This window comes from Brienomyrus brachyistius, chromosome 25, assembly GCF_023856365.1.
Source record: "Brienomyrus brachyistius isolate T26 chromosome 25, BBRACH_0.4, whole genome shotgun sequence".
In the NCBI taxonomy this organism is placed as follows: Eukaryota; Metazoa; Chordata; class Actinopteri; order Osteoglossiformes; family Mormyridae; genus Brienomyrus; species Brienomyrus brachyistius.
In genome coordinates this window covers 8,687,292-8,714,382 of record NC_064557.1, presented here as the reverse complement: position 1 = coordinate 8,714,382, position 27,091 = coordinate 8,687,292, and the positions used below count along the sequence as shown (strand labels likewise).

The 27,091-nt window shown below is 42.5% G+C and overlaps 2 protein-coding genes across 4 annotated transcripts in view; both read left to right on the top strand.

Moving 5' to 3' along the window:
- Positions 1-14,950, top strand: part of LOC125720409 (uncharacterized) — a 35,014-nt gene extending 20,064 nt beyond the window's left edge. The window contains exons 1-5 of one of the 3 annotated variants that reach the window (XM_048995815.1): positions 4,563-4,614; positions 4,811-5,191; positions 13,760-13,903; positions 14,071-14,123; positions 14,652-14,950. In XM_048995815.1, coding sequence (XP_048851772.1) covers positions 4,578-4,614; positions 4,811-5,191; positions 13,760-13,903; positions 14,071-14,123; positions 14,652-14,777 — 741 coding nt within the window. In that variant the 5' untranslated portion in view covers positions 4,563-4,577 and the 3' untranslated portion in view covers positions 14,778-14,950. Of the gene's footprint in view, positions 1-4,562; positions 4,615-4,810; positions 5,192-11,718; positions 11,771-11,964; positions 12,343-13,759; positions 13,904-14,070; positions 14,124-14,651 lie in introns of those variants that run through there. The other 2 variants (XM_048995816.1, XM_048995814.1) reach the window with 2 other exon arrangements.
- Positions 1-21,920, top strand: part of LOC125720411 (uncharacterized) — a 74,139-nt gene extending 52,219 nt beyond the window's left edge. The window contains exons 4-5 of the mRNA XM_048995819.1: positions 21,404-21,456; positions 21,768-21,920. Coding sequence (XP_048851776.1) covers positions 21,404-21,456; positions 21,768-21,836 — 122 coding nt within the window. The 3' untranslated portion in view covers positions 21,837-21,920. The remainder of the gene's footprint in view (positions 1-21,403; positions 21,457-21,767) is intronic.
- Positions 21,921-27,091: the final 5,171 nt, after the last annotated feature.

Here is a 27,091-nt window from a genome sequence, read left to right as displayed (position 1 = left end):
ACTAGACGACACAGTCAGTCATGGACACGACGTGCATCTCTCTGATCGTTCTGCTCAGTGAGTGTCTGGTTATCATAGAAAGATAGATCTTCTTTTCCAGACCAACAGTAGATCCTAGAGCAACAAGTAATTTTTTATATTTGTCATGATGGAGTTACTGAATTACCATTATGGTGTTTGGTTGGTATTATGTTGAACTGACAACTGACTGTCATGTTGAATTGGTGGTGCTCCTTCTCACAGTGTGTTTCTTCCTCAGGTTTGGGCTGCTCCTCTCAGGAGAGAAGGTCTGAGGAGGCTGTGCTGAGGGTCGTGCAACTAGGGGACAATATTACCCTGCATTGTGATGTCAAACATAAGCGTGATACCCTCTGGTACAGACAATGTTCTCATGAGAATCAACCTCCACTGAAAATGTCAGGTTTTCAATTTTCGCACAATCCTCTTCCTCGATATGTTTTCGCGTGGAACTCCTCATCAGCCTCATATAGCCTGTCAATTCATAACGTCACAGAATCTGACCAGGGACTTTACTACTGTTCCACAAAATATCTCACAGACTTCACTGGATCCAAAGGACACATCAATACCGATGATACCTACCATTTCGGAAATATGACCACTAAACTTTTGATTGCAGGTAAGAGTGCAGGGATAATCCTGTCAGATAATCCTTTGCATGTGTTTACCTTCCTACTCTAGTTTAATGCCAACAGCCAAGATAGGAAATTATTGGAACAATTATTTCTTGTTATTATCTTATTATTACATGCAATTTGTAATTATGAACATCTATATCAAACAGCATTTATCATGATTATCCAATTTGTCATTATTCTACTTATTGTCATGTGTAAATATTTTGTAAAAATTCATATACTTTCCATTTATTATGACATCAATGTTCTCTTTGTATTAAATTCAGAATTCACATTTAATTCACATTTAATTCACATTTAATCCACCCTGTGACCATGCTCAGGATCAGTGACTGGAAGATATGAATAAGATTGATGAATAAGATATATGAATAAATTCATTTGAATTTCATTTGTATGTCAGAAAATGTATGTTTATAAAAAAATAAAAGACAATTAATTGTCAGTCAAAAGAAATCTATCATTTTGTAGGACAGCATTACATATTAGGCATTGCCAACTAAATCAGATTTTATATTTATAAGACTAAGGTATTTTAATTATATACAATGTCTCCTGTAACTATGTTGTTCCGAACCTGTGATAGCTATAAAAAGTTCCGGTTGACTGCCATGACCTGTACTGGAAGGAGCCTGAATAGTTATGTTAACCGTCTCTGTAAGCAACAGCAAAGCGAATATGACCATGAAAATGTCCCACTGTCCCTGATATAGATGATTCCAATGGCACCATAAGGACCCCCAGCGGTTCTGCAGCAGGGATGACCCAGAGCTGGGTGCCGGTGCTCAGTGTGACTGCGGCTGTTCTGCTCTGTGCTCCTCTCTCTCTCGGTACCTACCGGCTGGGGAAAAGACAGGGTGAGTCCCCTGGGTCACCAGAGATGACCTGCATGTTCAGGTCTGAGAGCCTGGGGTATTGCTGAGATGCTCTACGCTGTTTATTCCTGACCTGCTGTAGAGACTCCTTTGGATGTTTTCATTGTCTGTCTTGGTTCACCGTGGCCTGATATTTGATATTTTTCTGTAGGATTAAAACAGGACACAGCTAAACAAAGGATTACAAGATTTAATGATGAAGAGGTAAGTAGTTCACTTTTGTGGTCTGACCCTTTTTTACTATATTAATTGTTCTCTCATAAATTATGTGCTAAAATAGAAATGTGCTCCATGTAATACATTGTGACAATAATAGAATGACACTATTACTACATCAGAAAATATTTATAAACTGTTTTTATCAACAGGAGGAGGAGGGACAGCTGAACTATGCCACAGTGAAGATCCGTAAAGGACCCCGGCCGTCCAGGAAAAAGCCTGATCAGAACAGTGATTCCTGTACCTACTCCGAAGTCTACAGGGGTCGAGTGTGACGACCGCAAACCATTTATGCAACATAAAATGAGTTTTAAAATTCCTAGCCATTGCATTTATTGGAGGATTAGGTAGACATGGTGGGCAGGACATGACAATTGCACATTTCAGCTGCAGCCTGAGGGTCATGCAAACATCCCAGCAGTGGAGAACCCTCTGATGGACTTACCAGTTAGTCAATACTGCCACCGTGTGGTGTTATTTGCAAATGACTGCTTAAAATGCATGCACACGTATGATTCTTTACACATTGTCTTATTATGTTGGCTACAAATTTGTTACATTTTGTTATTACATAAAGTAATGCTGTGATATTACATAACATGTTGTTAGACAGTGTCTTACAATGCATTATGTAATAACACAGCATTATGGAATGAAAATTTGTTGTCAGGGTGAGTGCCCATCCGCCCCTACCCTCTGTGTCTCTACACCATTTGGCCAGCAGGTGTCGCTGGCCATCCCACCTTTTCACTCCCTGTCTAACCCTTGCATGTTAGTTTGCTTGTCCCTGTTTAATTTGTCCTGTTTATGGCTCTCTGTCCCTGCCTTGGTTATCTTCTGTTTCACTTGTTTCTTGATTTGCTCCTAAAGCATTTTTTCCCTGTTTCCTTCGTTTCAGGTCTTATAAGTTCCTTAGTTATTTCACCTGCGTCTCGTTGCCCTTCGCCCTTCTTGATTGGCTGTTTTTGATGATTCACACCTAGCTTTTATTAGTCCTCGTTATCAGTGTATTTAAGCGCCTGTCTTTGCTCATTCCTCCAGTTGGTCGTTGTGTGAATTGCTGTGCTCATGTTACCATATGTTGTCTCTTTAATAAACCCCCTTTTGTCATCTATTTTCCCGCCTGCGCCGAAACATTTGCTACATTTCATCAAGATGTGATGTTGTTACATAAATTTTGTCACACACATGAAAAGGTGTCGTTCATTAGTTGTGTCTTCTTAGAGGGAGTGCTCTGTCAGTGAGGCCCGGGACCTGCTGCAGGTGAGCGATTATATCCTGATGCTGTCGCTCCCCCCACACAGACTAGATCATTTCCAGACAAGCGGCTGCCAATGAGGACCAGACCACAGACCTCAAAGAGTCTGCAGCCACAGTGACTGGCTACATCAACATGTGCACTGAGGGTGTCACAGTCACGAAAACAATCACCACACTTTACAACCAGAAGCCTTGGTTTACAGCAGAAGTTAACAAAATACTGAAAACCTGAGATGCTGTATTCAGAGCAGGAGGCAAGGCAGCGCTCAGGAAGGCAAGAGCCGACCGGTCCTGAGACATCAGACGAGCGAAGTGTGAGCGTGATCAAATAAATCACAACAGTCACTTCAGCAACATGAGAGACATACGGTGCATGTGGCAGGTCCTCCAGACCATCACAGACTACAGACCCACACCAAACACTTGTGACACTGATGCCTCCCTCACTGACGCACTGAACACATTCTGATCTGAACATGGTGCATTTCCTTGAATGACCAAGTACTCTGCCTGTCCCCAACAAATGTCGAAGAAGTTATTCTCTAGAGTCATCCCATAGAAATCCCTCAGATCTGACAGCGTTCCAGGTCTGACACTCAGAAACTGTGTAGACCAGCTGGCTGAGGTTCTGACAGACACCTTCAACACCTCCATAGCCTAGTGGCTATTGGACGGTGCATCAATACCTTCCCCTGTCATACTGGTGCTGAAGAATGTCCTGCCTCAATGAACACCACCCTGTAGCACCTTCCCCAACCATCATGGAGTGTTTTCAGTGGCTTGTTGTGAGCTGCATAGAGATCAGAGTCCCCAGCGGACTGGGCCCACTGTAGTCTGTGTGCCACTCAAACTGCTCTGCGGGGAAAGGAGTGTCATTGTTAATGTAAACAACAGAATTACATATCAGCGCAATCAGTCCTAGCAGCTCATAGGAGTTTTGCTAACACAAAAATGTTTACAGGGCAGAAGGAAAAATGATTGATTCAGAGACATAAATAATCTGATTTTAGAGGTGGTGGGGCCGAGCAACTAGAGGAGGTAGGACTAACCAATCAGAATTCAGAATAAATCATGGCACTGAAATCTGCTTTGACTTACAAAATGTTGGTCTTTAGTACATAGATTTAAAAAGCTCATTTAATGGAATAAGAGTTGAGACTTCTAATGTTCAGACAAAAGTTCCTACACTTGTCACAGACACGCGTTTAATTTTATATCTAATCTAATTAAGAAACATACCATTGATCTTTACATAAGAGCTACTCCATAAAAACATTCACGGTTGACTTACAAGTTCTCTAAACATAAATGAAATGTGAAACAAGTGAACTTTTACTTAAAAAAAAAATTAAGGCACAAAGTTCAAACGAATTTAAAAGCATAAACGTTCAGAATTTTCAAATTCAGGTAAAAGTTTCTACATTTGTCACAGACATGCAAATATTTTAAAAGTCACACTGCTGTGACAGTTGGTGCCACCTCCACCTTTGTACATTAAAACTAGTGGCCGCCCATCACAAAGGAAACCGTCTATAGATCCGACCACTAGACGACACACTCAGTCATGGACACGACGTGCATCTCTCTGATCGTTCTGCTCGGTGAGTGTATGATTACTGCAGAAAGTGGATCATTATTTCCAGACCAGCAGTAGACCGAAATGCAACAAGTAATATTTTTATGTGTGTAGTAGAGGAGTTGTGTGCCTCAATGAATTACCATGGTGGTAGTTGGTCTGACTTTAGACTGTCATTATGAATCGCTGCTGCTCCTTCTCACAGTGTGATTCTCCCTCAGGTTTGGGCTGCTCCTCTCAGGAGAGAAAGTCTGAGGAGGCTGTGCTGAGGGTCGTGCAACTAGGGGACAATATTACCCTGCACTGTGATGTCAAATATGAGCTTGATACCATCTGGTACAGAAAATGCTCTCATGAGAACCAGCCTCTGTTAAACATGTCTGGCTATGGATTTATGCTCAATCCTCTTCCTCAATACAGTTTTGTGTGGAATAACTTGTCAGCTTCATTTAGTTTGTCAATTAAAAACATCACAGAGTCTGAACAGGGACTTTACTTCTGTTCCACAAAATATCTCAAACATTACGCTGGACAGGATGGAAAAACCTCCGGTGAAGATGCAAATCGCTTTGGAAATATAACCATTAGGCTTCTGATTGCAGGTAAGAGGGCAGTTATATTCCTGTCAGATAATCCTTTGCATGAGTTTACCTTCCTACTCTAGTTTAATGCAACAGATGTTAAATTATTGCAACAATGAATTATAATTATTTCATAATATTACTTGATTATTTCATATAAGAAAACATATGAAAGAGAATCTACCATAAATATCCAATTTGTCAAAGTCCTAATATAAAATATAAAAGAAAAATCCAATTATTGCGACACAATTTTATATCAACTAATGTTCTCAGTTGATATAAAAAACAGGATTTATATTTGATTTTAGCAAATCGACCCCGTGACTCTGCTCAGAATAAATGGCTGGGAGATGGATGCTTGTATGAACGCGTCCACATAAATGTTATTCTTGTAACAAAAATTTAAATACACTAATTATTAATTACATCCATCCATCCATGTTCCAAACCGCTTATCCTACTGGGTCGCGGGGTATTAATTATATATGAATAGTTCAAAGCACTTATGTAAGTTGCTCTGGCTAAGGGCGTCTGCCAAATCCTGTAAATGTAAATGTAAATGTAAATGTAAATGTAAATATGAATAGAAATTAAAAACTGAATAAAACCTGAGGAGTTTTGTTACATTCTCAATCTTGCTATTTCAGATGAAAATAAAAGAATTATACCTGTTAATTTCTCAACAATTCAAATAATCATTAAGTTTAAACATTGCTTTCCAACATGCAAAAAATTAACTTCATTCTTATTTTTCACAGCTGATATATGCATTAATTTAAACTACTCTCCCTTTTAAAGCCCAGATTGATTCGCTGCTTCAATATTTCAAATATTTTCAGTCTAATAATACAAGTGGATCTACAGGGAGGCAGAAGATCAAGTTTGAAAGATGGTAGTAAAAATATGAAAACTGAGTTCAGTTTCAAATTATTTTATTTATCAGTGTCTATCCATCCATCCATCCATCCATCCATCGTCCAAGCCGCTTATCCTACTGGGTTGCGGGGGGTCCGGAGCCTATCCCGGAAGCTATGGGCATGAGGCAGGGAACAACCAAGGATGGGGGGCCAGCCCATCGTAGGGTTATCAGTGTCTATCCATCCATCCATTTTCCAAACCGCTTATCCTACTGGGTCGCGGGGGGTCCGGAGCCTATCCCGGAAGCAATGGGCACGAGGCAGGGAACAACCCAGGATGGGGGGCCAGCCCATCGTAGGGTTATCAGTGTCTATTATTCACAAAATCTTGTAAGAATAATCAAAAAAACTTAATCTTATAGCATTAAAAAAGGAATGACATAGATATTTGTCTAATAGCAATTTCTAACATGGGGAGGAATAGTGGCACGTTGGTGAGCACTATCGCCTCACACTTCTGTGACCAGGGCTCCGTGCGTGTGGGGCTTGCATGTTCTCCCCAAATAGTAGTCTGGTTCTCCCCAGCTACTCCGGTTTCCTGGTCCCCATAAGGGAAAACTCTATTTTATAAAAATCAGTGACTGCTATGAAAAAACTAAAATATGCAAAAACTCTTGCATTTTGCTTGGTTACTGTATGGTTATGGTTAGGGCAGGGTGGGGGTTAAGGTTGTCATAGTTAGCGTTTATCCCATAGAAGTAAATGAGCGGGCCCCATGAGAATAGGTATACCCTACATGTGCGAGTGTGTTTGTGTGAATAGTGTATGAGTGTGTGTGTGTGAATGGTGTGTGTGAGTGAATGGTGTGTGTGTGTGAGTGGTGTGTAAGTGTGATGGGTTGGCCTCCCATCCTGGGTTGTTCCCTGCCTTGTGCCTGTAGCATCCGGTACGATAAACAGTTATAGAAAATGGATGGATGGATGGATGGATGGATGGACGGTTTCTTACATTTGACAGTGATATTGTTCCATTTATCAGTCTATCATTTTCTAAAAAAAATTACTCTATTCTGTTCATTAAAAAAAATAAAATACCACAATTTCAAGTGAAATAAAATTTCTCATTTCTTAGGGCAGTATGATGAATTAGACATGGTCAAATAAGGCAGATTTTATATTTATATAAATGCATATTTTTAAGATTAAAGTATTTACATTATATCCAGTATGTCTTATGACATTCTGACATCCTAACTATGGAATCTCCAGTCTATGTTGCCTGTATTAGGCTCCAGTTCACCACCATGACCTGTACTGGAAGGAGCCTGAATAGTTATGTTAACCGTCTCTGTAAGCAGCAGCAAAGCGAATATGACCATGAAAATGTCCCGCTGTCCCTGATATAGACGATTCCAATGGCACCATAAGGACCCCCAGCGGTTCTGCAGCAGGGATGACCCAGAGCTGGGTGCTGGTGCTCAGTGTGACTGCGGCTGTTCTGCTCTGTGTTCCTCTCTCTCTCGGTACCTACTGGCTGGGGAAAAGACAGGGTGAGTCCCCTGGGTCACCAGAGACGACCTGCATGTTCAGGTCTGAGAGCCTGGGGTATTGCTGAGATGCTCTACGCTGTTTATTCCTGACCTGCCGTAGAGACTCCTTTGGATGTTTCATTGTCTGTCTTGTTTGACCTTGGCCTGATATTTGTCATTTCTGAAGGGTTAAAACAGGCCACAGCTAAACAAAGGATTACAAGATTTAACGATGAAGAGGTAAGTAATTCAACTTTATAGACAAATTCTTTTCCTAATATACCAATTCAGCGTTTATGTGATAAAATGGTAAATATGTGACCTATTGTGACAAATAAGAGAATGATGTTATTCCTAAATCAAAAATATAAAAAATATTTATAAATTGTTTTTATCCACAGGAGGAGGAGGGGCAGCTGAACTATGCCACACTGAAGATCCGTAAAGGACCCAGGCCGTCCAGGACAAAGCCTGATCAGAAGAGTGATTCCTGTACCTACTCCGAAGTCTACAGGGGTCGGGTGTGATGAGCACACAGACTTGGTACCGAGACCCCCTGCGTGATCTTTAGAAATAATATCATTTATGCAATATAAAATGAGTTTTGAAATTCCACATTTCCAGCCTTTGCATTTATTCCTAGAGCTTTTTGACGTTACTAATTTGCTTTGTAAATTAATAAAATGTTCAGAATGAAAAGTTACTTCATATCTTCGGTTAATAAGGTTTGTCATTATGATTTACTCAGAATGACACTTTATAGTTCAAATGTAAATATGCTGTTCATATAGATGATTCAATGTTTTCTGTGTCATAATAAAATTATAGGAGTGTCAAGTTATCCTCTGAGTAAGTAATTCTGCAACTAACTCAGGGGACGAGGGTGCAGGCAGATACTCGGGGAGGGGGGAGATTTATTCAGGGAATACAAGGGGATATAAACAGGCTGTGGTTGTCAGGAGGGGGTGTCCCTCTGGACAGTCGTCTCCCAGTATGTCTACGTTTGGGGGCACAGAGAGCATAAGCAGCACGCTGAGCCTTCCCCCCCCCAGGCCTTTTCCACAGCCATGTCCTGCTAGCACTCTTGCAGCCAATCGTGATGAAACCATAGTTACCTTTCGCCTGCATGGTGCTGATCGCCCCCTGGTGGTGCATGACAGATTTGACAATCTATTTGCATTTTCTCTACTGTAATAATAATGACACATTATTGATCCCAATGGGCAAATTCCCCTTTCACCTGCCCCATCTTGATCTACATGATATACATCACATCTAGGTGAGAACAAGCTTGGCAGTGAAGGGCAGCCGGAGCTGGGGGTTAAGGGCCTCGCTCAAGGGCCCACGGACAGGCGACCAACACTGACCTTCACTGATGTATCACCCGGGAGAGCATTAGACATGATGTGGGTGAGAATAGAGAATAGAGTGAAACTAGCACTGCTACGTTCATGTTTCTTTTGTTTTGGAAATGAATGTAATATATGCATAAATGTATATATACTTTTATACATTATCCCTTCATTCCTAAAACGTTTACTGCAGTGCATTATAGTGAATGAAAAGGAGTGAAATGGTGTTATTCTGCATTGGAACACATACTTCATAAACATACTTCATACAAAACGCTACATCTTGTACAGCTCCCTGCAGTTAGTGTTTTTAAGTTACGATGTTATGTTTGCCATAGTGCGCTTGTCAGCTGAGAATGTCTGCGGCTCTTTGGTAGCCCGTGTTTATTTTGAGATGCGTACAAAGTGTCTCTGTGGTTTATTGCAGTGTGAAGGTGCGACTGACTCTCACGCCCACCTGCATGTCGGTAATGCAAACTGTGAAGAGTTCTGGAAAATGTCACTTCAGCACAGAAAAAAAGCCTTTTAGTGATTAAATATAACTGTGCATATAAAGCAATTAGAAGGTACAGAGCTCCCAGAAGTGTGTTATGTCTAAATACTCAACGTCTTTCCACATTTGCTTAGACCTTATTGTAGATTTGATTAGAATATTCAGGGTCCATTGCGGTAAATTTGGTGCTTCTTTCATTTGTTTGTGTGCTTGGTAATTAGCCACAATCATACACAAAATCTTTTCTTGAATACCGAGCTTTTAATCTATTCGTCTTTAAAAGGGAGGGAAGCCATTTGTAGGAACCTGGAGTTTCACTGAGACGTCGTCAACTTCACGCCATAGAGTCTCATACCAGCGTCCACGTGCAGCTCAATCCTACCTCTCTAGCTCAACAGCGGCCCCCCAGTGATTCCCATCACCATGTCGTGATGGGGTTTGTGTGCTAAAGCACAGATCACTGTTAATGTTCTTCTCCTGCCTTCCCGCAAGACGGCCTAGATGTTTAGCTCTTGATCCTGCTGATGACCGTGACTGCAGCTTGTGTTCTGCTCTACCTTCACTACTCTGGGAAATACACAGTCTTAGTCATCTGGAGCATCACTGAGTGATGGAGGACAACGGCTTGGCATTTGCAGAAATGTCAAATACAGCCCACTGTGACCTCTGACCTCAGCAAGTCATGTGATCCAGAAAACCCCACCCTTCAAGACTTGCTTGCACACCTAAACCACACACCCCCACATGACTTTGACACAAAAGAGATCAAAGTTTCGCATTCAATTCTTATTTTATTAATTCCATCCATCCATCCATTTTCCAAACCGCTTATCCTACTGGGTCGCGGGGGGTCCGGAGCCTATCCCGGAAGCAATGGGCACGAGCCAGGGAACAACCCAGGATGAGGGGCCAGCCCATCACAGGGCACACTCACACACCATTCACTCACGCATGCACACCTACGGGCAATTTAGCAACTCCAATTAGCCTCAGCATGTCTTTGGACTGTGGGGGGAAACCGGAGTACCTGGAGGAAACTCCACAACGACATGGGGAGAACATGCAAACTCCACACACATGTGACGCAGGCGGAGACTCGAACCCGGGTCCCAGAGGTGTGAGGCAACAGTGCTAACCACTGCACCACCATGCCGCCCCTATTTTATTAATTGATTAACTTATTTTTCATGTATTGAACTCTGGTTGATTTGGAAATGCAGGGCACAGCTTTATTTGGATGATTATTAAGCAATAAAACTTTCCTTTTGTCTTATGGTAAAAATAACGCTGATTTGGACTTTTTCAGTGCAGATCGTCATTGTTCTGCAAAGTGATGGAAAATTGGATGGAAACCCTGAAAGCAGCTGTACTGTAAATTCAGTTCCGGGGTGTCAGTGATGACCACAGTTCCCATTCAGAAACACACTTGTAGCCAAAACCAGCATACAGTATGAAGTCACCAAACTTTGTTTAAGGTATACAAAACCTGGACCAGTGAGAAATGCAAAAACTGTGTGGTCTGATGGGTCGTCTGTCAGTCTTTATCCCACATCTGGGGGGGTTTATGCTTGGAGAAAGACAAAGGATACCCTCAGCTCACAGTCTTTAGGAGTATTTAGGGCCGAATTATAAATCAATCAATAATTAATATAGTTTTTTTCTTCATGTGTCTGAGCCATATGCCTCTGAAGGCCAAACGGCTACAGCCTGAAAGTTAGGCAACGACCCCAAGCGATGCAGGACTCTCTGCTGGAACCGCCAGTCGCTCAATTCTGTCTCTTTCAGGTGTTTTTTTTTTTTTGCAGAATCGATGGTAAAAATGAACACACATATGTTTGCATGCATTAAGATCAGCTCCATCTACTACTCTGTATCCCTCATTTTCTATGGATGACAGCTGGCTCACAGATTCAATTCTGGATATTCTTGTGTTACACAACCTAACAAGTGTGCTTGGTTTGTCAAACACATTCCATGTTTAATTGCAAATGGTGTAACTGAGATAAATACCACTGATTTTTACATAAGTGCTACTCCATAAAAACTTTCATGATTGATTTACAAGTTCTCTAAACATAAATCAAGTGCGAAACAACTGAACTTGTACTTTAAAAAAAAAATTAAGGCACAAAGTTTAAACTAATTGAAAGTATAAACATTCAGAATGTTGATATTCGGAAAAAGTTTGTTTACTTCTCCCAAACATGCAACTATTTTAGGACACTGCTGTGACAGTTGGTGCCACCTCCATCCTTGTACTACACATGTAGTGACCGCCCATCGCAAAGGAAACGGTCTGTAGACACGACCACTAGACGACACAGTCAGTCATGGACACGACGTGCATCTCTCTGATCGTTCTGCTCGGTGAGTGTCTGATTACTGATTAATCAGATCATTGTTCCAGACCAGCAGTAGACCGTAGCGCAACAAGTAATTTATTTATATTTATCATAAAGGAGTTGTGGGTCTTACTGAATTACCATGGTAGTGGTTGGTCTGATCTTAGACAGTCATGCTGAATCACTGCTGCTCCTTCTCACAGTGTGTTTCTTCCTCAGGTTTGGGCTGCTCCTCTCAGGAGAGAAGGTCTGAGGAGGCTGTGCTGAGGGTCGTGCAACTAGGGGAGAATATTACCCTGCATTGTGATGTCAAACATGAGCGTGATACCTTCTGGTACAGACAATGTTCTCATGAGAACCAGCCTCCATTGAGCATGTCTAGTGTGGAATTAATGCGCAATCCTCATTCTCAATACACTTTTGTGTGGGACTCCTCATCAAAGTCATATAGTCTGTCAATTCATAACGTCACAGAGTCTGACCAGGGACTTTACTACTGTTCCACAAAATATCAAGATTTCACTGGATCCAGAGAACGCATGTCTACAGAAGATCACTACCGTTTTGGAAATATGACCACTAGACTTCTGACTGCAGGTAAGGGTGCAGGTATAATCCTGTCAGATAATCCTTTGCATGTGTTTAGCTTCCTAATCTAGTTTAATGTATCAGGCAAGATTTGAAATTTCTGGAACAATGATTTCTAGTTATTGTCTTATTGTATTATTTTTGATTACAAGAAATCACACTAAACATTATTTACCTTAAATATCCAATTTGTTGTTATCATTGCCCTACATAAATCCTATTGTAATCTTTAAAAAAAAATCCAGTTTTTATGACAGCAATGCTCTCAATTCAAAAACAGACATTACATTTAATTGAATAAGTCCACCCCGTGATCCTGCTTGGGATGAGTTCAATTCAATTCAATTCAATTCAATTCAATTCAATTTTTCTTGCACATGATTACATTTATGAATGAATGGACAACCTTAAATGTCTGAACCTTAAATACTCTTACTATTAATTGCACATGAATATGTATAATATGATATAAAAGGATTCCAGGATTTATTTGCTAAATTCTCAAAATATAATACGTTTGCCTATTTATTTGCAAAATTCTGAGGGATCACTATATTTAAAGTGGCTTTCCAAGACGTGTGAAATTTTTCGTTGACTTATCTCTCCTTAGAGTTACCTTTCCTAGCTGAAATATCCAGTGTTTTAAGCTGTTTTGCCTTTAAACTGTAAAGACCCCAGACTGGCTCAGTGTTTCAGTATTTGAAAGATTATCAAGGCAAAAACGTTCCTGGGTCGTCAGGCAGGCAGAAGGTGCAAGTTTCAAAGACGAAAGCTTTATAATTCTGTCATAAAAGAATGAAACCGAGGTCTTTTAAAATGATTTTGTTAATCAGTTTGCATAATTCCAGGTTTTTTGATTTTCCCTTGATCATGAGCAATTTTTAAAAAGATTACTAATATTGGAATAATTTACGCAAGTATATTTGCTTATATGTAAGTGAAACTGTTTTGAAAAAAAAAATGAGATTAACATTGGCAGAAGGTGCAAGTTCGAGAGATGAAAGCTTTATAATTCTGTCACAAGAAGCATGAAAGGTCTTTAAAAATTATTTTGTTAATCCCTTTCTATTATTCCCTCCCAAGAAAAAGCTTTTTTTTTTATCATTTTCCCTCTCTATTATATATCTACATTTCTAAAAATGTATTTTTCTCACAGAGTCTGACATACTGTATTAGGCATTGTCATATAGGTCAGATTTTCAGATTTTATATTTATATGAATACATTTAATCCATATTTCAATCTTTACGTCCCGTAAAATTTTGACAACCTAACTATGGAATCTCCAGTCTATGTTGCCTGTATTAGGTTCCAGTTCAACACCATGACCTGTACTGGAAGGAGCCTGAATAGTTATGTTAACCGTCTCTGTAAGCAACAGCACAGTGAATATGACCATGAAAATGTCCCACTGTCCCTGATATAGACGATTCCAATGGCACCATAAGGACCCCCAGCGGTTCTGCAGCAGGGATGACCCAGAGCTGGGTGCCGGTGCTCAGTGTGACGGTGGCTGTTCTGCTCTGTGCTCCTCTCTCTCTCGGTACCTACTGGCTGGGAAAAAGACAGGGTGAGTCCCCTGGGTCACCAGAGATGACCTGCATGTTCAGGTCTGAGAGCCTGGGGTATTGCTGAGATGCTCTACGCTGTTTATTCCTGACCTGCTGTAGAGACTCCTTTGGATGTAACATTGTCCGTCTTTGCTGATCTTGACCTAACATTTGGTTTTTTTTGTAGGTTTAAAACAGGCCACAGCAAAACAAAGAATTACAAGATTTAATGATGAAGAGGTAAGTAGTTCAGCTTTGTAGCTTGAGCCTTTTTTTTACTATATTAATTGTTCTCTAAATTCTCGAAATTATGTCCTAAAATATAAATGTGCTTCATGTGATACATCCATCCATCCATCGTCAAAACCGCTTATCCTACTGGGTCGCGGGGGGGTCCGGAGCCTATCCCGGAAGCAATGGGCACGAGCCAGGGAACAACCCAGGATGGGGGGCCAGCCCATCACAGGGCACACTCACACACCATTCACTAACACATGCACATCCATGGGCAATTTAGCAACTCCAATTAGCCTCAGCATGTTTTTGGACTGTGGGGGGAAACCGGAGTACCCGGAAGAAACTCCACAACGACATGGGGAGAACATGCAAACTCCACACACATGTGACGCGGGCGGAGACTCGAACCCGGGTCCCAGAGGTGTGAGGCAACAGTGCTAACCACTGCACCACCATGTGATACATTGTGACAATAACAGAATGTCACTATTCCTACATCCAAAAATATTTATAAATTGTTTTTATCAACAGGAGGAGGAGGGACAGCTGAACTATGCCACACTGAAGATCCGTAAAGGACCCAGGCCGTCCAGGAAAAAGCCTGATCAGAACAGTGATTCCTGTACCTACTCCGAAGTCTACAGGGGTCGGGTGTGATGAGCACACAGAATTGGTACCGAGACCCCCTGCGTGATCTTTAGAAAGAATCTCATTTATGCAATATAAAATAAGTTTTGAAATTCCAAGTTGCCAGCCTTTGCATTTATTCCTAGAGCTTGTTGATTTTTACTGATTTGCTTTGCAAATTAATAAAACATTCAGAATGAAAAGTTACTTCATATCTTCAGTTAATAAGGTTTGTCATTATGATTTACTCAGAATGACACTTTATAGTTCAAATGTAAATATGCTGTTCATATAGATGAATCAATGGTTTCTGTGTCATAATAAAATTATAGGAGTATCAAGTTATCTTCTGAGTAAGTAATTCTGCAACTAACTCAGGGGACGAGGGTGCAGGCAGATACCCGGGGAGGGGGGAGATTTACTTAGGGAATACAGGGGGATATAAACAGGCTGTGGTTGTCAGGAGGGGGTGTGCCCTCTGGACAGTCGTCTCCCAGTCTGTCTACTTTTAGGGGCACAGAGAGCAGAAGCAGCACACTGAGCCTTCCCCCCCCCGCCAGGCCTTTTCCACAGCCATGTCCTGCTACCACTCTTGCAGCTGACCATGAGGAAACCATAGTTACCGCTCGCCTGCATGGTGCTGATCGCCCCCTGGTGGTGCATGACAGATTTCACACTCTGTTTGCATTTTCTCTCCTTGTGAGACTAACAAGCACCAGGCGTGGCTTTTTAGAGTCATGCTACGGAAGAGACAGGAGGGTCTGGCAGCGCAGGACATGACAGTACCCCCACCCTCAAAATATGCCCTCTGGGCACAAAGGGTGAGTGGACCAAGGGTCACACAACAGTGAAGACAGATGGGGTCAGAACACCGGACAGGACAGGACAAGGCAGGGCAGAGAAACTGGACAGGACAAGATGGGATGAACTTACAGTACCACACCAGGGCCGGGACAATAGAGCCAGACAGCAGGGTAGACACACAAAGCAAACAGACCCTAACAGGACAAGACCAAGAACACGGGACCAGATTCCAAGCACGACAGAGTAGACAAAAGGACGGCCAAGGAATCGAGGGACCACAGATAGAACACACTACAAAACAGGGCGGACAGACAGAGGGAAAAGCGAGGCAGGGACAGAGACATAGGAGAGAGTCCCAATGAGCACAGAGCAGGACAAAACAAAACCAGGACAGGGCTATGGAACCAAAAACGGGACAAAACAAAACCAGGACAGGGCTATGGAATCAAAAACGGGACAAAACAAAACCAGGACAGGGCTATGGAACCAAAAACGGGACAAAACAAAACCAGGACAGGGCTATGGAACCAAAAACGGGACAAAACAAAACCAGGACAGGGCTATGGAATCAAAAACGGGACAAAACAAAACCAGGACAGGGCTATGGAACCAAAAACGGGACAAAACAAAACCAGGACAGGGCTATGGAATCAAAAACGGGACAAAACAAAACCAGGACAGGGCTATGGAACCAAAAACGGGACAAAACAAAACCAGGACAGGGCTATGGAACCAAAAACGGGACAAAACAAAACCAGGACAGGGCTATGGAACCAAAAACGGGACAAAACAAAACCAGGACAGGGCTATGGAACCAAAAACGGGACAAAACAAAACCAGGACAGGGCTATGGAACCAAAAATGGGACAAAACAAAACCAGGACAGGGCTATGGAACCAAAAACGGGACAAAACAAAACCAGGACAGGGCTATGGAACCAAAAACAGGACAAAACAAATGGGAATGAGGTTGGGCAGGGGGGTCCACTGGACCCTGGAATGTGGACCACTGACTTCAGAGGGCCAGTGACATGGGGTGGCACCGTGGGGTTGGTGGGACCAGGCGGCGCTGAAGGGACAGCAGGGCCAGAGCAGGAGGATGACAAGGGACCTATAGGATGAGAGCAGAGATGGAAGTGGGAACAGGGACAAGGACAAAGACAGTCAACATAGATGACGTGTCCCCATCTCCCCCTCTGGGAGACAGAAACCCGGCTTCCCCCTCTACCTTGGACCCCCGCAGACACCAGTGGCCACCCTGCGACATGGGACAGGAACGGCCTGAGTTTTGGACCCAGAGGGTCGCAATCCAAGTCCTCCAGTAGGGTGTCTTCTGGGTCCACCCTCTTGGGGCTGGCGGGGTCCGGGAAGTCAGCTGCAGGGTTGGAAACAACCGGAAGTAGATGATGCGGGTGCCAACGGCTACTGCCGAGCCTGGGCTAGTGTTGGCATCTGCAGTGAGCAGAGTGAGAGACCGCCACTAGTCCCGGGGAAGCACCCTGCTGTTTGATCCCAAGCAATGGCCAGGGGGTGGGTTGCCTCGTGAGAAGTGACAGAGAGCCGACAGACACTTAGTTCACTCATTGCTTTCCAGATGACCCTAAGGACATCCATTATAGCCATCACCTCCTCCAGGTGTGAGTCTGGGGAAAGAGCAATTATGCACCATCGTAGCTCCCGTAGAAGGGAGCTACGTAGATTAAATAAAAACATGAACTAAGATTTCTACTGTAACTCTTCAGAAGAGACCATCAATCTCAAATTAGACAGCCCTTAAATGAAAAAAGCATGCATGAAGGACCTAATTTAACATTCAAAACTCAACGACTGATCAAGTATCACACTCAAGTTGTGAAGAGATGATTTGGGTGAATGTGAAATGGCTGTAATCTTACTGGAAAGGTGAAGGTCATGCAAACACCAAGTCAGTCGGTCAGTTTTGTTTTTTTCAGATGTCTTGAATGAATGGTATAAAGGCATGGAAACGCATGTTTGTTTGCATGAGATAAACTGCTGCTCCTTAGTTGTGTCTTTGTAGAACCAGCATTGCGTCACTGACACCAGGAACCTGCTGCAGGGGAGCGACGACGTGCTGATGCTCTCATTCCAGTGGAACATCTTCAGAGAAGCAACCGGCGATGATGATCGGACCACAGACCCAGAACTGCCCCTTCCTACATTCACATTACACACTGGGTGCGGGGTCCATGGTGAAGTCAGGATGGCGGGGGGTGGGGGGGGGGGCTTTATGGAGCGAGCGAGACAGAGAGATAGTTTCCAGTCAACACCAGCACAGAAAAGATGAATACGAAGCATGAAAAAGCAGTTCGTGCTGCACTTGCCAGTTTAGAAAATCTCTGTGACTCTCAGTAAGCTGGCTACCCGCACATCAACTGCCACTTAGCGTTGCGGCCTGTTCCTTGTTTTATGAAACACCGACTATTCTGTATGTTAATCAACATGAATTTGAGACCATCAAAATTAACTTAAATACAGTCAAAAGCTGTAATCAGTTTTAAATGTTTTTCCTTAAGAAAACAAGGAAAACTGTTGGCCAAATAAATAAATCAAGGAAGCGTTTGATGCCAGATATGCAGGTGCCAACTGTGCGGCCAGCTAGCGCCAGCATGAGAGGGAATGGCCTCTGCTTCTAACGTAACTCTGAGTTCTCCCATAAAACTGAGGCGTTTACAGCATTATCACGTCCAATGGGAGCGTCAGTATCTATGGCTTGAGCATTTCCAGTTGCACATGGCAGTTTATAGTGATGTTGGCCAAACTGCTAAGATGAGAGAAGCCTGCCAGAACCGCGCACATCTCTCGTGCCTCACTCATCACCGGACATGGTAATGAATGATGCATCTATCAGGAAGAAGAGTTCAACGCTTGCCTGCGGGTCTGCGCTCAACATTGGGCAGATACTCCAAATCCCACAGGCCTCCTTCAGCCACTTCCCACACCAGTAATCACATCTTATGGTTCACAGACTCAGCAGAGGACAGTTTCGTTTTTCACAACCTACACAGCGTACTTGGGTTGTCAAACACAATGCAAACAGCCAAATTAATATAAAAATAGCAACCATGAAAATATTTACCAATGACTTGAAAGTTATTTACAGAATAAATGATGATACTGAAGTCTGTCTTGACTTCCTAAATATCAGTTTTCAGTACCTACAGTTAAGCACAGAGTTATTCATACCCCTAACAGATTTAGATATCTGATATTCAGAAAAAAAACATTAATTTCTCACGTCCTGCCATGTCTCCTGCCTGGCATGACTCTAACAAACCTCACCTCCCGCTCCCCCAGCTGCCTCCTGTCTGTTCCCTTGTTACTCTTCTATTTAAGTTCTTATCAGTCTAGTGATCCCCTGTTCCATCACTGAAGTCCTGTTGCCCTTGTTACCTGCGCCTGTACCCCATTTGATCCTCCATGATCCCATTTCTTTACCTGTTCTGTTTCTTTAATAAACTCCCTTTTAGTTGGCCTGATGTCCGCTCCCATGTCCTCTGTTCCACCAGCGCAGGACATTAGGCTTAAGTTCATTTACGTTCCTATACTTGTCAGAGACATGCCTTTCATTTTTTATCTCACACTGCTGTGACAGTTGGTGCCACCTCTGTCTTTGTACATTAAAACTAGTGGCCGCCCATCACAAAGGAAACCATCTATAGTCCCGACCACTAGACGACACAGTCAGTCATGGACACGATGTGCATCTCTCTGATCGTTCTGCTCGGTGAGCGTCTGATTACTGTAGGAGAACTGGATCATTATTTCCAGACCAGCAGTAGACCGTAGCGCAACAAGTAATATTTTTATGTGTGTAGTAGAGGAGTTGTGTGCCTCAGTGAATTACCATGGTGGTAGTTGGTCTGATCTTAGACAATCATGCTGAATCGCTGCTGCTCCTTCTCACAGTGTGATTCTCCCTCAGGTTTGGGCTGCTCCTCTCAGGAGAGAAGGTCTGAGGAGGCTGTGCTGAGGGTCGTGCAACTAGGGGACAATATTACCCTGCACTGTGATGTCAAATATGACCTTGATACCATCTGGTACAGAAAATGCTCTCATGAGAACCAGCCACCACTGATTATGTCTGGCTACGGATTACTGCTCAATCCTCTTCCTCAATACAGTTTTGCGTGGAATGACTTGTCAGCTTCATTTAGTCTGTCAATTAAAAACATCACAGAGTCTGAACAGGGACTTTACTTCTGTTCCACAAAATATCTCAAACATTTCACTGGACAGGATGGAGAAACCTTCGATGAAGATGCAAATCGCTTTGGAAATATAACCATTAGGCTTTTGATTGCAGGTAAGAGTGCAGCTCTATTCCTGTCAGATAATCCTTTGCATGAGTTTACCTTCCTACTCTAGTTTAATGCAACAGGCAAGATGTTAAATTATTGCAACAATGAATTATAATTATTTCATAATATCATTTGATTTTTTCATACAAGAAAACATATGAAAGAGAATCTACCATAAGTATCCAATTTGTCTGTATCATGACTAAGTCGTAACATAAAATATAAAAGAAAAATCCAATTATTGCGACACTAATGTTCTCAGTTGATATAAAAAACAGGATTTATATTTGATTTTAGCAAGTCGACCCTGTGACTCTGCTCAGAATAAATGGCTGGGAGATGGATGCTTGTATGAACGCGTCCACATAAATGTTATTCTTGTAACAAAAATTTAAATACATTAATTACATACAAACAAAAATTAAAAACTGAATGAAACCTAAGGAGTTTTGTTACATTCTCAATCTTACCATTTCCGATGAAAATAAAAGAATTTTACCTGTTAACTTCTCAGTCCTTCCAATTCAAATAATCATAAAGTTTAAACATTGCTTTCCAAGAAGTACAAAATTAACTTCATTCTTATTTTTCACAGCTGAAATATGCATTAATTTAAACTACTCTCCCTTTTAAAGCCCAGATTGGTTCGCTGCTTCAATATTTCAAATATTTTCAGTCTAATAATACAAGTGGGTCTACAGGGAGGCAGAAGATCAAGTTTGAAAGATGGTAGAAAAAGTATGAAAATTGAGTTATTTCAAATTATTTTGTTAATCAGTGTCTATTATCCACAAGACGGAAAAGTAAAAAAAATCCCTTAATCTTATAGAATTTAAATTAAGGAATGACTAATAGTTTTTTACACACGTCAGTTATGTTGTTCTATCAATCTATAATTTTCAAAAAAAAAAATAAACGAAAAATTTTTACTTCTCAAAATTTCTTAAATTTCTCAAAAATGAAATGCCACTAATCATAGGTGCTATGATGAGTTAGGCTTTGTCAAATACGTCAGATTATATATTTATATGAATATGTATATTTTTAAAGATTAAAGTACGTTCTGAGATATTCTGCCATCCTACCCTGTGTTTTCTCCAATTGGCTCCAGTTCACCACCATGACCTGTACTGGAAGGAGCCTGAATAGTTATGTTAACCGTCTCTGTAAGCAGCAGCAAAGCGAATATGACCATGAAAATGTCCCACTGTCCCTGATATAGGCGATTCCAATGGCACCATAAGGACCCCCAGCGGTTCTGCAGCAGGGATGACCCAGAGCTGGGTGCCGGTGCTCAGTGTGACTGTGGCTGTTCTGCTCTGTGCTCCTCTCTCTCTCTGTGCCTACTGGCTGGGGAAAAGACAGGGTGAGTCCCCTGGGTCACCAGAGACGACCTGCATGTTCAGGTCTGAGAGCCTGGGGTATTGCTGAGATGCTCTACGCTGTTTATTCCTGACCTGCTGTAGAGACTCCTTTGGATGTTTCATTGTCTGTCTTGTTTGACCTTGACCTGATATTTGATATTTTTCTGTAGGGTTAAAACGGACCACAGATAAAGAAAGAATCACGAGATATAATGATGAAGAGGTAAGTAGCTCTGCTCTTTTCGTACTATATCAATTGTTCCTTCAGAAAACAATTGTTAAGATGTTAAGTAAGTTTCATTTGATATTGATACATTGTCACATTCTGGGAATGACAATGAGGTTCATGACTGAGGTAAGTAATCCGTTTATTAGACTGTGGAGGAGGGACAGGACCTTCCTACTTGTGCATATAGGAAACAGTTACTTCACTGCCTGATTGGCTGCCACTGACTATCCCTTTACATTCGATGACAAAGTCACATGATATCATGCATCATAAATGTCTTATTGATCTCTGATACTGTGTCACAGGGGCAGGCCAGAAGTGATGGACGACGACTGCTTGGTGTTTACACAAAGGTCAAATACAGCCCACTGTGACCTCTGACCTCAGCTACACCTCCGAGGTCATGTGACCTTATTTAAATTTTTGTGCACTTATTAAAGTCTGGCAGAAATGTAAAATGGGTATACTGCTTCAATTTGGATGATTATTAAGGATGTTCAGTTCTGAAAATGGCCTTTGTTTGAAGTGTTTTTCTGAGCAGATGATCAGGTGATGTTAAACTCGGAGGGAAACCTAAAGTCGATGCTAAACGCAGTTTGCTGGCGTTTGTCTCGGCCTACAAAATGACCACAGAACTGAATCAGCACCTCTGACACACAGTCTCCACAGAAACTATATGCTCTGAGCTTCACACTGTAGAAATTTACATCATAGTTCCCATTCAGAAATTACCTGTATCCAAGGCCAACGCATCCACACACCTAAGCTGGAACAGCGAGAAACTCCGAAACCATGAAGGGTCTGCTGAGTCGACTCTCACTCTTTATCCTACATCTGGGTGGGTTTATGCTTGAACAAAGACAAAGGATGCCTTCAGCCCACAGTGCTGTGGGAGTCTTTAGGGCGGATGACTGAATTTTCAATCAGTCAATAATAGATATTGTAAATTTTTAGGAGGTTGGGGATTACTCCTAAACTGAACCGGAAGCCAGCGAAGAGAATTTACAATAGCGGTAATATGAGACATCCTGCTCATCCAGCTGCTGCCTTTGAATAGTCTGACGAAGTGAGTGAGCCGACTTGCTAAGAGAAATATTATGAGACTGACAACAAGCTAGCTGTGGTGAAATAAAAAAAAAATAAACCAACATCTCCAACTTCTCAGAAGAGACCATAGATCTCAACCTAGTGTGACAGAGGGACCTAATATGAGAATCAAAACTCAACGACTGATCGAATATCACCCAAGTTGTGAAGAGATGATCTGGGTGAATGTGAAATGGCTGTAATCTTACTGGAAAGGTGAAGGTCATGCAAACACCAAGTCAGTCGGTCAGTTTTGGTATTTTCAGATGCTGTCTTGAATGACTGGTATAAAGGCATGGAAACGCATGTTTGTTTGCATGAGATAAACTGCTGCTCCTTAGTCTGTGAACCTGCTGCAGGTGAGCGACGACGTGCTGATGCTCTCATTCCAGTGGAACATCTTCAGAGAAGCAACCGGCGATGATGATCAGACCACAGACCCACAGCTGCCCCTTCCCACACGCATATCATGTGGGGGGGGGCTTTATGGAGCGAGCGAGAGAGAGAGATAGTTTCAAGTCAACACCAGCACAGAAAAGATGAATACGAAGCATGAAAAAGTTCCTCGTCCTGCACTTGCCAGTTTAGAAAATCTCTGTGACTCTCAGTAAGCTGGCTACCCGCACATCAACTGCCACTTAGCGTTGCTGCCTGTTCCTTGTTTTATAAAACGCTAATTGCTCTGTATGTTGTATAATGTACCTTTTAAAATAAACTATAATACAGTCAACACCCGTTATCAGTTTTCCTAAATAAAACAAGGAAATGTATCAGCCAAGTAAACAAATCAAGTAGAAAAATTAGGTTCTCTCTCCCTCTGATCCACTTGCATCATGTGCTTATTTGTTGGTTTATTTTTATTGTTTTTCTAATAAATAAATAAATAAAATTATAATGATGTAGTGGATATGGGGGGGGCAGCCAGTAAGAAGATGGTCCCAGCCTGGCTAGAAGCTGCACTGCATATTCCTTAGTGTGACTGGCTACATCAGCTAGTGCCCTCAGGGTATCACAGCCACAAAAACGATCACCACACTTTCCAGCCGAAAGCCTTGGTTCACAGCAGAAGTTGGAAAACTGCTGAAAACCCGAGATGTTTCGTTCAGAGCAGGAGGCGAGGCAGCGCTCAGGAAGGCCAGAGCCAACCGGTCCTGAGACATCAGGCGAGGGAAGTGTGAGCGTGATCAAATAAATCACAACAGTCACTTCAGGAACACGAGAGACATACGGTGCATGTGTGTTATGTTCACATTAGATATAGGAACTACTTTTCTGGTATGTACCACAATAATTAACATGCAGACTGGCTAGCGTAGGAATACGCAGAGTTAGAGAACTATATAGTCCTACACTGAGAAGTGACACGCGATGCAGTACAGTTCCTAGTAAAGACATTGCTAACTTTACTTTGGTGTCTGTTGGATGTATGTTGTGAAAGTGAGAAACACAACAATGTGGCAGGTCCTCCAGACCATCACAGACTATAGGCCCACACCCCACAGCTGTGATGCTGACACCTCCCTCACTGAACCCCTTCTGTGCACAGCTTGAAGATCGGGGACCTTCTGCAGGCGAGCGACGATGTGCTGATGCCCTCGTTTCTGCGCTTACGCAGGAGCACAAACATGGCAGATGTACTGCTAGATGTAGATACCTCTGCTTTCAGTGAGATGTGCTTCACAAGAGACTAGTTCTTAAGTCAGCTCTAGTTTGGAATGTAAAGAACTAGAAGCTCATTAGATTTTAAACTATAAACAGAAAACGCTTATGTCATATGTGTATTCATTTAATGTTAAGTATCATGTTTTTATATAAGCTTAACAGTATGATCTGAATCAAAAATATGTGATAAATCATTGTGGAATATAAACTCACATATTCAGTGGTGGTGCCTGGCTGGGGCATGATGGGTAATTGCAAACCACTCACACCACCCCCAAGGACGACAGCTGTTACTAATGGAGATGTTCTTTAATGCACGGGTTTACCCAGGCTGAAACCCAGGGGTCTCCGTAACCTTGTTTAATATTTCGAGGGGGGTCGACTTGGCAAACTGCCACCCCCTCTGCCACACAACCCGGCCGCCCCCCACAACAGATTTCTCACCTTCGTCCCTCCTGACCCCCCCCGCTAGATCAACATAGGAAATGGAGTGGGGGGAGGACTCTGAGACCTCAAATACCCCGGGGGCCTCTGACCACGTTAATGCACCTCTGTGTCCAGCACAAAGTGAAACTGGGTGCTGAGGTTTGCCGTGGGTGGGGGTTAGACGAGCATTAGAGCTTCCCTGGGGGGTCAGATTGGCCTTAACTGGCCTGCATATCCTACTAACTCGCCACAATATCTTATGGTGAGCAGCTGCTTCACGCACTCAGCACGGGTCAGCTTTGAGTTACACGTCAGTGCAACTGACTTACAAAATACTTACAATAGACTTTTACAACTGACTTACAATATACTTACAATAGACTTTTACAACTGACTTACAATATACTTACAATAGACTTTTACAACTGACTTACAATATACGTTTTTTTATAGGTGAATAAAACGCAAAACTAAACTTCAATTCCATGACGTTTATGCTCATTTTAAGGTATGAATGTTCAGATAAAAGGTCCTGCACTTTTCACAGGTCTGCCTGCCATTTTCTCTCTCACATTAGTGTGACGGTATTGACACCTCCATCTTCGCAAATGAAGCGTAGTCTCCGCCCTTCACAGAGGAAACGGTCTGTAGATCACAAAGTCGGTCATGGACCGGGACGGATTACGGACTGGGCCAGCGGGGCCGCTGCCCAGGGGCCCTTGGGGTGCAGGGGGTCCGTGGGGCCCCTAGCCCAAAACAATTTGCAATGCTTATCAACAATGTATTTTCGTTTGTCTATTTTAGAGGGCCTACATTCTTTGATCCTCTGCCTACAAGGGCCCCTGACCCTATAGGGAGGGCGTTTGGCTGCCAAGGGCCCTTGAATTGTGGTGGTGCTGGTGATGGTGGGGGGGGGGGGGCTCGCAAACGTTTTGCCCAGGGGCCACACAACCCATAATCCGTCCCTGGCTTAATCCTGCTTCCCGTCCAGCTCAATAGCGCGCCCCCAGCCCCGCCCAGTGATTCCCATCACCATGCTGTGATGGGGTTTGTGTAGTAAAGCACAGATCAAGGGCAATGTGCTTCTCCAACCCCCCTCCAGGTGGGGGCCCACATGTGTCACCAACCAGAGAACTGGGTTCATCCCTATGGTCCAACCTATCTGTAGTTCTGCTCCGCCTCCTCACCTCCGCTGGCGTGTTCTGGCTGGGAAATACACAAGGTGAATTACCTGGGACATCAATAAGCACGAGTTCCGGAACTTGGCTTCAGGTTCTGAGTTCCTGGGCTGTCTCTTCCGTGTTGCTTTCCCGCCGCACAAGAGGAACTGCGACCTTGATGCTAAGTGGGCATCAAAGACACAATATTTCATACGTGAGACTTCATATGTAACTTCAGAAGTGACAAAACTAAACCACCACACCAAAACAATGGAGGACGAACCAGCCGTGCTGTTAGTTTTGTTTGGGTTTTTTTTGCCAGCATATGTTGTAGAAATGCACATATTGTATTGACCAATATTTGTTAAATAAAAAACGAAGGTATAACCATCGGTCTTGGCTGACGCTTAAACTTTATTAATATTAAATTTATTAAAATAATGGAGATGATTACATCAGATCAGTCATTTTCTGTAGTGGAGGGATTTTGAAGGACTCATTCCCCATTCATAAGAAGTCTCAAAGTACTGGCCTGTAACATGTTTATAATTGTTATTAAATCTGGCTTTCAGATCCATCTTTGTTTCTGCAAGACTTAAAACTGCAAATAAAGTCAGTTCACTTCTATCGCACACATGAGCCTCGAGCTGTCGCCTGCAGACCAGTAATATAAAGGAAGTTGTTGTGGTTTTTCACTGGGCTACTCTACACTAGGAAGCTCAGTACGTTACATCCCCCACCCCCTTCAGAAAGTGTCTCTGGTTACTCATGCTTGCACTCAGAGATTAAGCAGTCATTTGTACCGGTGATCTTATACATCTACATATAGACGTCGATCAAGATTTCCATATCCTGTGCACCAATATTTTGTATATAGTCTATTGAAAAATGACTTAAAGACTCATACAGCAAGTTCAAAAATGACAGGATAGCCAAACCGAAACGAAGAAAATTCTTATGTCAAACTGAGGAGATCAAATTTCCCAAAGCAAACCCATGCATTTAGTGTACATGAGATATTGGTATTTCGAGATCTAGAGATCTGCCCAATTTTTATGCTCTTGTTCCACCCCCTTCCCCCTAACCCTAACCCTACCCTAGAGTAAAGACTAAAAAACGTTCCAGAACTACCTTCCTGGAACTACATTTGGACCGACTTCCTGCAGTGGGAAAGCGACAGAAGTTCCCTAAAAAATTCACAATTCCCGACAAAGGCCTATTGTTTCAGTGAATTCCTATTGATCCAGATAATTCCACCCTCCAAGACTCACTTGCGCCTTAAACACACACTCCTG